Source organism: Corythoichthys intestinalis, chromosome 6 (genome assembly GCF_030265065.1).
Source record: "Corythoichthys intestinalis isolate RoL2023-P3 chromosome 6, ASM3026506v1, whole genome shotgun sequence".
NCBI classification, from domain to species: Eukaryota; Metazoa; Chordata; class Actinopteri; order Syngnathiformes; family Syngnathidae; genus Corythoichthys; species Corythoichthys intestinalis.
The window spans coordinates 16,493,052-16,507,197 of NC_080400.1; the positions used below are offsets into that span (position 1 = coordinate 16,493,052).

Genomic DNA, 14,146 nt, shown 5'->3' on the forward strand with positions numbered 1-14,146 from the left:
AAAGCCCTCATGCTTCACAGTGGGTATGGTGTTCTTCGGATGCAATTCAGTATTCTTTCTCCTTCAAACACGAGAACCTGTGTTTCTACCAAAAAGTTCTATTTTGGTTTCATCTGACCATAACACATTCTCCCATTCCTCTTCTGGATCATTCAAATGCTCTCTAGCGAACCGCAGATGGGTCTGGACGTGTACTTTCTTCAGCTGGGGGACACGTCTGGCAGTGCAGGATTTGAGTCCCTGGTGCGCATTGTGTTACTGATAGTAGCCTTTGTTACTGTGGTCCCAGCTCTCTGTAGGTCATTCTCTAGGTCCCCCCGTGTGGTTCTGGGATTTTTGCTCACCTTTCTTGTTATCATTTCGACGCCACGGGGTGAGATCTTGCATGGAGCCCCAGATCGAGGGAGATTATCAGTGGTCTTGTATGTCTTCCATTTTCTAATAATTGCTCCCACAGTTGATTTCTTTACACCAAGCGTTTTACCTATTGCAGATTCAGTCTTCCCAGCCTGGTGCAGGTTTACAAAGTTTGTCTCTGGTGTCCTTCGACACCTCTTTCGTCTTGGCCATAGTGGAGCTTGAAGTGTGACTGACTGAGGTTGTGGACAGGTGTCTTTTATACCGATAATGAGTTAAAACAGGTGCCGTTATTACAGGTAACGAATGCAGCCTCGTTAGAATGGTGTTATACTTATATAGCGCTTTACACTATCTCGCCATCCACCTACTGGTGACGGAGCAGGGTTCAACGCAGCAATGTGGGGTTCAGTGTCTTGCTCAAGGACACTTAGACGAGTTCATCAGGGCGGAGACTTGAACCCACAGCCTCTGGGTTGGGGGACAACTACTCTACCACTGAGCCACGCCACCCCAGTTAGAAGAAGTTAGACCTCTTTGACAGCCAAAAATCTTGCTTGTTTGTAGGTGACCAAATACTTATTTTCCACTCGAATTTGGAAATAAATTCCATAAAAATCAAACAATGTGATTTTGTTTTTTTTTCCACATTCTGTCTCTCATGGTTGAGGTTTACCCATGTTGACAATTACAGGGCTCTCTAATATTTTCAAGTAGGAAAACTTGCACAATTGGTGGTTGACTAAATACTTATTTGCCCCACTGTATCAGTCAATACTGATTTATTTTGCATTGGTCATTTGGCCTATTAATTAGGTTCATATTCATGACAAATGTAGCCGTGACCCCTATTCACCCTGTTTGTTTGGTCTTATTAATGTCCCAGCCCCAGCAAAAAGAACGACTGTTTGATGGCTGCCAGCCTCTAAGGACTCATATTGGATTCGACATCTATAGCTGTCAATGGCAGCACATTATTTAATACTTAAAAATACACATGAATACATGTTTAAAACCCGATCATTTGTACCTGATTCAGATTCTCTGAAAATGACATTATCGGGCCCGATTTACGATCACATGATCGGATCGGGGCCATTCCTATGACCTTGTATCTGTATCAAGAGTTTCTTTGTTTGTCATTACGCAAGTGCAACGAAATCCCATCGGCGATCAACGAAATTTCGTTCCAGGTTCAGCATCACAACATCACAGATTACATGGGGTACAGGCCAGCCTGCCTGCCAGATCGTTACTTAAAGCGCTCCGTACAGTGTGACAAGAAACTATATGGGGCGTGGGGTATTCTATACACAGTGATATATTAATTATATTTATATTTAGATCCTTTTAGATTGTTCTTTAGAAAAGTAGCAAATGAACTACGCCATTTTACATTTTGTGATGAAGGTGTAACATTGGTTTGTGGTGCTGTTTTTGCAGGCCAAGCTGATCGTGCCCAACAGCACAGCGGGTCTGATCATCGGCAAGGGTGGCGCCACTGTCAAGGCGGTGATGGAGCAGTCGGGCGCTTGGGTGCAGCTGTCTCAGAAGCCTGAAGGCATCAACCTGCAGGAGCGCGTGGTCACCATCAGCGGCGAGCCCGAGCAGAACCGCAAGGCCGTGGAGATCATTGTGCAGAAGATCCAAGAAGACCCTCAGAGCTCGTCCTGCCTCAACATCTCCTACTCCAACATCACCGGGCCTGTGGCAAACTCCAACCCCACCGGGTCACCGTACGCCAACTCGGCTGAGGTCATGCCGGCTGCGGCAGCGGCTGCCGCGGCCACCGCATCCTCGCTCCTGGGTCAGGCGGGGCTGGCGGGGGTGGGCGCCTTCCCCGCCACCATGTCCAGCCTGTCGGGCAACGACCTGCTCACCATCACGTCCGCCCTCAACACGTTGGCCAGCTATGGCTACAACACCAACTCTCTGGGGCTGGGACTCAACCCGGCCGCCACTTCGGGGGTCCTGGCCGCCGTGGCCGCCAACGCCAACCCTGCGGCGGCGGCTGCCGCTAACCTGCTTGCGTCCTACGCCAGCGACGCTTCCACCAGCGCCGCCCACCAGGCGGCGGGGCTGGGCGGTTTCTCCCTGGGCTCGCTGGCCGCCGCCACCGGAGCCACCAACGGCTATCTGAGCGCCACCTCGCCGCTGGTGGCTTCCTCCTTGCTGGCCACCGAGAAGCTGGCGGAGGGCGCCAAAGAGGTAGTGGAGATCGCCGTGCCCGAGAACCTGGTGGGCGCCATCTTGGGCAAGGGCGGCAAGACGCTAGTGGAGTACCAGGAGCTGACTGGCGCCCGCATCCAGATCTCCAAGAAGGGCGAGTTCATCCCAGGAACCCGGAACAGGAAGGTCACCATCACGGGATCGCAGGCGGCCACCCAGGCGGCGCAGTACCTGATCAGCCAGAGGATCACCTACGAGCAGGGGGTGCGCGCCACCAACCCCCAGAAAGTGGGCTAACCAGGAATCAACAGAGGGAAGAGGAGAGGAGAGCGTCCCCCCGCCCCCAGCCCGCATTGTCATCTCAGTATCCCCTCATGAAAAAAAAAGTGCTGAGACGACAAAAAAAAAAAAAAAAAAAAAAAAAACATGTGTAAAATGTAAATAAGTTTTATTACTTAACGTCTTTCTGGACTTTTTATTCCTTTATGTTGCGTAAATTAAGATGTTTTGTTTGTGTACTGTGGACACGCTGAATGACAGGAAGTAGGGGAGGGGAGCCCCCCAGCCCCACCGCCCACCTCCTGCAGGGTTTTTCTTTGCCCCTTTCCCCCTCTTTTCGCCCCCTCCTGCAAAGGTGTGCGTGTGACAGAACAAACGCACTTCCCGACTCCCAAATCTTCCGTCCCACATTGATGACCTCACGTAGCGAGCGATACTGTGCCGCGCGGCGTGATGTCATCTTCGCTATTTATTCTTTATCCAGAGGAGTTGAATGTACATGTTTTAATTTAACGTTTTTGAACTGCAGATGAATGCTAACGCCACATAGTGTAATATATGTCTTATTTAAGCCGGGGCGACGTAACCTGTTTGAGGTCTCCTCGTTAGCGTCTTACCCCGGCCCCCTCCTTATCTTCTCCCTGGCGCGCGCTAAAACATAAAATGGAATCCCTGCCGGGAAAAGCACTCGGGACTAACTACTGAAAACAGGCGACGAGGGTGACAAAGTTCAAAGGTTACTGCCGTGCTCTTTTTGTGTCTTTTTGTGATGTTTTTGTTTTGTTTCTTGGGTTTTTCTGTTTTTGTTTTTTACAGTCGGAGTACACTGAATTGTTGTCTTAATGCACTGTGAAGCGAGGGGACGCAACTGGATGACTTTTATGTATGGCAGGGAACACTAACGAATATGAAAAATCAATGATTATATATGAATATTCCGCACGGTGAGGCGTCTTCAGGAAAGGACGGGATGTCCAGTGGGAGCATCAGGAGAGGGAGGGCTAACTTTTCCTTCATCGGTAGGACAGTAGGACTAGCTTGCGGGTGGCAGAAGCATAAATGTCATATATATATATATATATATGGCTAGATTGCTTATGCGCGCGGTGAGCAAATGGGCACAGACGTCGTCACTTGTGGGTCATTTTGCGTCTGGGCCATTCTGTAAACATTTTTAGTCAATGGAGCATGTACAATGAAATCATCAGCCACACAGTCATATAAATGTCAATCGAGCCTGGAGCATAGCAGCGTTATGACCATTTGTTATCGGCCAAACTTGGTGAATCTGTCAAAAATTTGGCAAGTTCAGCAGATTTTAGTGGACAACGTGCTCTATAATAGAGCAGGCGAGAGAAGTCCACTTAACGCAGTGGAAGTACAAATGAACATTTTCAATTTACAGAGATGCACGATAATATTGGTCACCGATAATTATCGGCCGATAATGGCAATTATGACGTCACACAGATAATCCAAATGAAACGAAATTCACCCGATAATGCAATCCGATAATTATATACTTGATTTATCCTCCAAATGTGCGCAATCAACATATTTGTCCAATTCTGCCTGTTTTAAGGAGGTGTTTTTGCAGTGTAGTAATGTGATATATGTTAGGAATGGCTTACTTTTAAAGGCATTTTTGTGCAACTTAGGTGTTTACTCTCGAAGTAATTGTTGCCAAAAGCTTACCATTACACAATGTCATTGCCATTGTTTAGATGTTGGAATTTACTACTTGTTCACATTTGATGTGGGAAAAAATTAGCACTAAATTACATTTTTGCACACTAACATTTGATCTATGTATACTTTAAAATTTTACATACACATTTGAATAGAATTATCGGCGTGACATTATCGGTTATCGGGTGGAAGGGGCAGGAAATTATCGGTTATCGATATCGGTTGAAAAATGTATTATCGTGCATCACTATTTTCAAATCACCTGTTGGAAAACCTTCCAAAATAGATGAAGATTTGTATCTTTCTCACTTAGTAACTGGAGGAGTTTCAAAAATCCCTCCGTTTTTAAGGGGTACTTTTGACGTTCGTCATTCTTTTCTGCCACCCGGAAGTCCCCAATCACCTATAGTTGACTGAAAAGGTCTTATTTGATGCAAATGTGAAAAGTCAGCTGCGGGGGTGCGTTGGATTTATTCACCCTGGCGAGCCCGTCCGAGTGAGAACTTCTTCCTCTCCAATAGTTTGTCTTACGCTGGCGTCGCCGGGCCAGCGAGGCTCTCTGGTAAGGAGGCTTCTTTACTCCATTTTGAACTTCATCCTCACGCACCCCCACCCCCAAAACACCCAACTCACATCCCGACGCCGCCCCCCGCCCTCGTCCGCCCCCTACCACATCGCTCCACGGGCGGCGGCCATGATGCATGCCTCCTCTTCTTCTTTGTCGTCGTCTTGTGCTGCTGCTGCTGAGGATCTTTGAGGAGTTGAGCAGGCGGTCCCTCTCTTCTTGTATTTGTCATTCTGCTAACTCGGGTGCGCCAATTAGAAATACAGTGACCCCTGCCCGCTTTTCATAGTCACGGTTTCTCGTTTTCGCTCATTTTTTGTGTTTTGTGCTCAGGACAGAGTGATAAGTATTACTTTGGCGTCTCCTTGTGGCGTTTTGATGTCAACTTTGTGGAAGTGGGTTGAGGAGTTTCCTTTCGACGTGGTGCTTAGCCGCTTGGCGTCAAGGAACTATGTTTAAATTGAGTTTACTGGTTGCATTTAATCGTTTTGGGGGGTTATAATTCCTCATATTTTCACGGGGTCACTGTATTGATGACATATCTGTGGCTTGATTAGCATTTTGATTGGCTAGCATGCAGCCTTGCAGACATCCTGTCGCGGGCGCTGTTGTAGAGACAACCTCCTTTTGGTTTTGATTTCACAACTAGCGGAGCAATACAGGTTTTGTCTCGTCCTGTCCTTTCTTCCCATTTTGACGCGTTTTCGAGGTTGTTTTTTTGTTTTTGTATCGGTGGAAACGCTGCTGCTGAGAAATGCGAACTGAAAAACAAACAAAAAAACATATCGCGTGTTAAGTTTGACTCGTTTGCCGCCGTAGACGGAAATAGATGTTCAATCCATTTGAATTCAAACGGATCGGACATCTATCGCCATCAATGGCGGCGAACGAGTTCAACAAAAGTCCTTCTCACATTTGTAAGTAGTCGAAAAAGCTGTGCCAAATTTTTTTTTCTTGGATTTGATATCGCAGACAAACAGTACTTTTTATACCAGGAAAATGTGAAAAAGTGCCAAATGAATGAAGCGTAACCGCATCAGTGTTACGCCGGATGCTCCCGCAATGCAACAGTGGAGGGGATCAATACAACATAGCGATGGCTTAGCATAAAAATAATGTGACTCCCGAGCATTCTTAAACCTTTTTCTAGTCAAGATGTATTTTGTGGGAATAGATGTTAACCTTTTTGCACGTATATTATGCATGACGTCAAGTGTGAACAAAAAAAAAAAAATAGTCTATGTGTCGTCCGTTATCAACAAAATCCCTAAACAAAACCCTCAAAAGTCCCAAATCACAGCTTTCTTGTGTGTACCTTATCATTGCTCAGCCCACTGTTCACATTTTTGTTTTTGTTTTTACACAAATCAGTATTTCAGTCGCGATATTGTCTTTAGGAAAAAGAACAAAAAAGAAGAGCTACCTCGGAAGCCCAAAAATGAGTGAGGTGACTTCTAGTACTGCAGCTAATTTGCTCCAAAAAACAATTAAAAGAACAAAAAAAAATATTTGCACTACTTGTGTTATACGCCCGAGCTTAGATACGCATTTATGCTAGCATGCTAATATGCTAACTGGACATTTGCGACATTTTTACAAAAAATGTTCCTTTCTTATTCCTTTCTGTTCTTACCATCCATATTATGGGACCCTTTTCTGCCCCTATTCGCCACCAGTCACCCCTCCTGAAACTACCACTTTGAAATACCAGCAATTGTTGACTGCATTTGTCATATCACTGTTTCCCGTTTCTTCTGTTTTTTTGGGGGGGTTTTTTTTGCTAGCTTGTGTCCGACTAATAACAAGATGCCATTTGTGTGTGTGTGTCTGTGTAGACTGTTTACCCCTCACGAACACATACAAGCCCCTTTCACACATGCGTTCCACGAAAAAAACGCAACAATTCAACCCAACATCTTCCTCAAAGTCAAATTTTGGTTGAAGTAGCAATGGCCCATTCCGAGTTGGTCCAAAAAGTTTTGACAGACCGTGCGGAAGGTTCTTTAGAAAGCATTGTGTTTTTGCTATTATATTCTAGTTTTATTCTTAAGTGTTTTGGACAGAAAAGCTTTTTAGATTCTTGTATAGTTTAGTAGTTTCTTAGTCTAGTATCAGAATTCATTGTCAAAAGAATTCAAAGGTTTTATTCGAAAAAAAATACAAGTATATTCGACATCTACGCTAGCATGCTTAAGTTAGCAGAGCAAACAAGCTAAAACATTAGCAAGAACTAGGCGCTACAATTTATAACAAATATGTCAAAATCAGGGTAGCCCTTTTAGTTCTAGTTTTTGGATGAAAATACTTGTTACAAGTCATATTTTAGTCATAGTTTTAATAAGAATTTAAAGGTTTTAGTCTGGTTTAGTTAGCATGAACTCGGTGCTCCATTTACACACAAAAAAAAGTCAAAATCTTGTCTCTAGCAGCCGTTTTAGTCTTAGGGGAGGAAATACTTATTAGTCTGTTATACTTTTGTCATTTCTTAGTCTAGCGTTAGGCGACAACCTCTCAAAAAGTTTGATTAAGAATTCATAGGTTTTAATCTAGTTCATATGTCAGCTAGGACGTTGAAGTTAGCTAACATCAGCATGAACTCAGCGTTCCATTTGCACCAAAAATATGGAAAACAAACATTACTTTGATCACAGATCACTTGAACGAAATTGAAGATATTTTAAAATGTTTTACAATTTACCTTTGAATACAGCAAAACGTCATCCATTGCAAACGTCTAACAAGCAACTAAGCATTTTCGTCTCGCCAGGCAAACAGTCAAATGTCTCATTATATTTAATCATCCGGGACACTTAGGGCCATTTCAAAGCGGCAATCGAGTGTGAAGGATTCAGCGGTAACCCATTCATTGTGTATGTGTGAGCGGACTTCTCGCCGAAAGTGAGCGCTGGACGGCCGTCTTGGGCGGAACAGCAAGTTTGAATGTGCGCCGAGAGGCAAGGCCGAAAATAGAGACTCGCTCTATTTTCAGAGCGCCGCCGCGCTTATGTCAACAACGAATCCGATAGCAGAGGGGCAAGCGCACTTATATCTGTGCTATAAAGCTGTTTCAGCGGATGGATACACACAAATCACGGCCGACGAAATCTTAATAAATTTGCTCTTTTTTTTTTTCGCGAGCTCTGGGACACTCCAGAAATGATTCTTATACCTCTCCTTGCTAAGCTCATTTGTACATGTGTGCATTTGTGTGGAAATGTAGTTCACGAACAACAGTAAAAACGATTCACCATCTCACTGAAACTAGTAAATGTCTTTATACGGCTATTATAATGCCCCCTACTCCTTGAAATAGGAAACATCACTGTTTTCTTGTGCAAGAATGAAAAACACGCATTGGTGTGAGGGACTATAGTAAATATGCTTGCCGCTTTTCACTTCCCGACAGCATCAACGTCAGGCTACGTGGCTCCTCCCGTGGACCGCTCTCCATACTGAGCTAACCATAGTGTGAAAAGACCTTTAGTCTTAGTTTTTGGATGAAAGCACTTGTTAGACAACGTCATTTTTGAGTCATTTCTTTGTCTAGTTTTAGTTAGAATTGAAAGGTTTTAGCCTGAAAAAAAACCCCCAAATTCTACCAGTAAACGAACATGCTGAATTTAGCAGTGCAAACAAGCCAACACGTCAGCATGAATTCGGCGCTCCATTTACATTAGAAATGAGTCCAAATCTTGTTTTTAGTAGCTGTTTTAATATTAGGGAGTCTGTCATATTTTTGTCATTTCTTAGTCTAGCTTTAGTTGGCGAACTCTCAAAAGTAGCAAGTTTTAGTAAGAATTCATAGGTTTTAGTCTATTTTTAGTTTCTATGTCAGCTAGCGCGCAGAAGTTAGCAGCGCAGCTAATAAATTAGCATGAACTCAGCGTTCAATTTACAGGAAAAATGTCGAAACTGTAAACATTAAAATAATAACGGATCATTTGCGGAACAAAATTGTTTATCAATGATATTTTCACATGACGTGTGTTACAACTTTGAATTAAGCAAAAAACGTTAGGGATTGTGGACGTCTAACAAGCTACTTAGCACTTTCGTCTCAACAGGCAAATGTCTCGTTAGTCATCCGAGACGCTTATTAAGCTTGTTATCGTGATCTCATCGTCAACTATTTTCGTTATTGTTAACAAAAAAAACGATGAACTTCCCAATTCGGTATTGCTAGCTTGGACATGAAACGTCCCGCTGTCAATGATCAGCAGTGCAAATGGTCTAAAAGCGAAACGTCTGTGTGAAAGGGGCTTCGTTCACACCCTCTTCTTTGCACTTCCACTGCCCACACACTTTATCCCCTTCCTTCGTCACCAGTGCCAAACTTCCAGAGGACGCGCCCCGAAAAAGGGCGTTGCCGATCATTCCGAGCTTTGCGTCGCTCTCGCGTCGGGCCAGCATGCTCCGCCCCTTTCATCACATGACGACACCCCCTCTCCCACCACCACCCTAGCACCTCTTCCCCCAGCAGGATTAACCCTCCGTCCGTCCCAGGCCTGTCCCGCGAGCCGCCCATCCCCGCCAGCTGCTTCCTAACTCTTCTCATGTCGTTCTTCAGCTGTGGAGCGCCTCATTGATCGTGTGCCATAGTGTTGGGGGGCACCTGTCACCCCTTCCTCACCCTTTCTCGCTGTCTCCTCTTTCGCTCCATTTGTTGAGAAGGAGATTGCAAACGCCCCATTTTTTCTAACGAAGATTTTTTGGGGAGCCAATTTTCACCTCCTCCTCCTCCACCACGCCACCACCCCTTGCTCGCTCGCTCATGAACTTTATTATCGATCTTCCTCCTCTTCCTCCTCCTCTGTTCATCTCCAGCTGTCGGGACAATAACTCTCCATTCCATAAGTCCAAAAAAAAAAAAAAGAAAAAAAAAAACAACCTCTGTGAGACTGTGCAATGCTCGCTGATATGATTCTTTTTGTTTGTTTGTTTGTTTGTTTTCTTGGTTTCTTTTTCTTTGTTACGGAGACCCAGACGTAAAGTGGGGGTGGTGGAGCAGTTCATTTGCGAATTTGTGGAGAGTGTTACTCCATTTTGGACGTTAAAGACTAAATTACTGACGGCAATGGTTGTCTGATTTTTAAATACATATCAGGGTTCCTACAGGTTTCATCAAGTGACATATAAGACTTTTAACCCACGAATAATGACTTTTTTTTTTTAACTCATTGGCTGTCATTGACGGTGCCAGACGTCCAATCCGTTTAGACTGGGAGGGGCGAATGAACGAACAATCAAAGTGGATTGGACATCTAGCACCGTCAAAGGCATTGAAAGCAGTTTAAAAATGAACTGGCTGTCTATTGTCCTAAATGGAAGGCAAAGAGTTAAATACTATGAAAAAGGGTTAGTAAAAAAGAATATACAGGTAGTCCCCGGTTAATGAACGAGTTCCGTTCCTGCCCTGGCAATGTAACCTGGATTTCTACGTAAATCTGAATTAGCCCTTTAAATACAAAACACCCTCTAAATTAAAAACAAAACAAAAAAACTATCAAAAAACCTGTGTTGGGCACGTTACTTTAAAAAGTAATTAGTTATAGTTACTACTACAAAAAGTAACTGAGTTAGTAACAATTACTCTATTGTAAAAGTAACTAGTTACCAGGGAAAGTAACCATTTCCGTTACTTTAAAAAGAAGTTGTTGTATGTCAAAAAAATTTGAAATTTTTTGAGCAGTATCCGAGTCACTTGAATGGAGAAAAACAGACAGGTAGTTGTGAGTTTGAACCTTGTAATATTTATCGCACCTCACCAGCAACAGATTTATCCTACACTTGAAGGGCAACAAAAATAAAAAGATTTGAATTGCTTACCACAGATGTCGACAAAAGCTTTGCCCCGGGACATGAATTACACTTTACATGCGCGTTCTTTCCTTGAATATTGGCCAACTTGAAATAGTGTCTATATCTCCACCTCGTAAAGGACAAATTTTCCTCTGAATGCTCTGCCATTATATCCCTCTGCATCCGTTTTGCGTGTGTGAGTTTGCCGCACGCGCTGTGTTCCGGTTTGCGTTTGAAAACACCGGCTCTGAAGTACGTGCGCTGTTAGTTATTTATAACGGCGTTATTCCTAACACTGATTATACGTCATTGTACTGTCCTCGTCAAGACGTTGGAGCTAAGTCCTAGCTAGACAGTGACGATGTCAGACGTCTGTGTGGTTTGCGGACTTTATTCAGCTGCTCATGACAACATTTGCAGAATTAAGCTAAAATAAAATGAAATTAAATCAGTCTCATCTTCAATAACAGCAATTCAAATTTGCGTTTATACGTAGCTGCTGATACAGCAATAAGAAACGATTAGCATGTATCAGTTAGCGTCCGCACATCATCAAAAACAATCATATAAACTCGCCCCAAGTATTTGACCACAATTGAAAACGCACATTAAACCGCCGTCGCCTCTGGATGTTTCACAAGCAACCAATATGCGCGCAGGCTGTCACCTCTTCGCTCAGCTTCTTCCTCATGTGGGCGTGTGCCGTCACTTGTGGGTGTGTAAATGCTGTCGCGTGCTGAAGTACAACCTGCTCTACGCTTCCTGCGCCAGAATTAAAGCATGCATCACAAAACAAAAGTCAACCCAAAAAAAAAAAAAAAAAAACGACGAGAGGCAGGCGTTGTAAAGTCAAAATTGCGCAGTTCGGGTCCATTGTAAACTGTGTTTTTAGTCATTTTAATTTCTATAATTTACATTGCAATAACATTCAAATACAGACAGTCCCTGGGTTACGAACGAGTTCCAGTTCTACGCTAGCGATGTCACGTAACCCGAATTTCCGCGTAAATCGGAATTAAACCTAAATACCCCCTAAAATTCAAAATAACTTGTGTAAAAAATGGGTTATCGATTATTGCACTGTCCTCGCCAAGACCTTGGAGCTAAGTCCTAGCTAGACAGCGAGCTAAACTCAGATATAACGATTTCAGACGTCCGTGCAGTTTGCTGACTTTATTGAGCTGCTTGTGACTTGCAGAATGAAACTAAATTAAAAATGAAATTAAATCAATCTTCCATAACAGCAATTCATATTTTCTTTTACAGTGATCCCTCGTTTTTCGCAGTTAACGGGGACCCCCACTCACACAATAATCGAAATCCGAAAAGTAGAGGCGGCGCTTATTTACATTTTTTTTTCTTTGTTTGGTGTGTACAGTGATCCCTCGTTACTTCACACTTCCAACTTTGTACCCTCAGTCCATCGCGGATTTTTTTTTTCAATTAAAAAAAAAATACAAATGAGCTGTCCCGAGCCAATCGCGTAGTCTCACTCTCGCTCCCTCACACGTTGATTGACGGATGAATGATTTTTTTATCTTGGCAGAGTCACAAACTTCAAAAATCGCCGCATGCGTCAATCATCTTGAACTTGTTAAACAGTTGCTGTGGCAACTCATTGTGTGTAAGTGAGCAACTCAAGCGGATTTGAGTGGACTCACTCAATGAAGCATTTAATAAAGCCAAGCATTTTTCTACATCTTTATTCTTGTTAAAAAATGATTCGGTGGGACAGTAACATATTTAAAACTTTAAAACACAATTATTATATTTGAGGTGCTTAAAAAAATTAATCAAAATATTATTTTTTAATTTTTAATCATACTTTGGGAAAAAAAAGTGAAAAACATGTCCTAAACGTATCTTTTTCCAGTGCTAAATCTGAATAAATACATTGAACACACACACAAAAAAAAAAGAAAAAATTTGGGGCGGTGGGGGGTTTCACTACTTCGTGGTTTTTCACTTATCGCGGCGGGTTCTGGTCCCCATTAACCGCGAAAAATGAGGGATCACTGTATTTATTCAAATTTAGAACTGGTAAGCGATACATACAAGACATGTTTTTTCCCTTCTCCCCTAAGTGGAATTCTTTATTAAATGCTTCATTGAGTGAGTCCTCTCAAATCCACTCACGCTACTTAGAACAGCACACGACACACTACCGCTAGTGTTTAACAAGCTAAACAATTCAGCACCTTTGAAATGTCCAAATTATGTAATTTGGTCAAAAATTGTAGGACTGGATACATTTTAAACCTTTTTTTTTTGGGGGGGGGGGGGGGGGGGGGGGGTAAACGTTTACGGAAAATTTTGCAGGGCCGTTTAGAAAATTCCCTACGTCGAGCGAAAATTCCGGTCGTGTCAATACTTGAACGGTGCCGATCGGTGCAACGATTCGGGCTGAAAAAACAAGAATAAGATGTACAAGAAAAATTAAATAAGTACGATAAAGTTGCAGAACAACACTATCTGTTTTTTTTCAAAGACCAAAAATAGTCATTTTTTTCTATAAAGGGTTAAAGGTCTTAAGTGTCGACTTTTAGTAGTTACCTCTCTCCCTGAAAGGGTTAAGACACTTTATCAAGATTATTACTTTCTAAATTGGACGTCCATTGCCGTCAATACAGGCCAATGAAGCCACAAAACTGTGTGAAAAATGTATATTTGTGGCTACAAAATAATTGTGTCCATGAATTTTTTTTTCTTTACCCCCAAGTAATGTCTGGTGCTCCGTATTTTGTGGCTCATCATCGGGGACAAAAAAAACTTTAAAAAAAAAAAAAAAAAAGGGACTATTAACAGAAAAAAGTTGTTTCTTCACCTTTTTTTGTTGTCATTGTAAATAATCTTATTTGTGCAGGGCGGGGCAGCATAAAGACTTTAGCTGTGCTCTTGTTAGTCGTGTTCGTCGTAGCTGCTGTATTTCCCCTTCGTTTAACAAGCCGGACATATCAATTCCCTCGATTTTTGTTTTTCTTGAGCTGGCTCGCGGCGCTGCTAACTTTGTGCAATACAGTCGAGTTTCCAGCCAGCCATCAACACATATCCTCCTCCACGCCATCACATGATCAAAAAGTATTAATACCGCTAGTAAGTGATGATTTTTCATTTCATCGCATGGCTCTCTGTGACTTCCACCCCCCTAATTTTATGCTGCCCGTCGCCCCATTTCCACACACACGAGCTATTTATTTTCTAACTCATGAAAAATATCAAGTCAAAAGGGAACGACTGGAAGAAAACAAAAATTTTCATTATTATTTTTTTTTTTTTTAGTATCCTAAT

At 42.9% G+C, this 14,146-nt stretch overlaps 1 protein-coding gene across 3 annotated transcripts in view; it reads left to right on the forward strand.

Annotated features, from left to right (window-relative positions):
- LOC130917960 (RNA-binding protein Nova-1-like) overlaps positions 1-13,127 on the forward strand; it is a 135,481-nt gene extending 122,354 nt beyond the window's left edge. For all 3 annotated transcript variants that reach the window (XM_057839762.1, XM_057839763.1, XM_057839761.1), the window contains one exon: positions 1,801-13,127. In XM_057839762.1, the coding sequence (XP_057695745.1) occupies positions 1,801-2,823 (1,023 nt within the window). In that variant the 3' untranslated portion in view covers positions 2,824-13,127. The remainder of the gene's footprint in view (positions 1-1,800) is intronic.
- Positions 13,128-14,146: the final 1,019 nt, after the last annotated feature.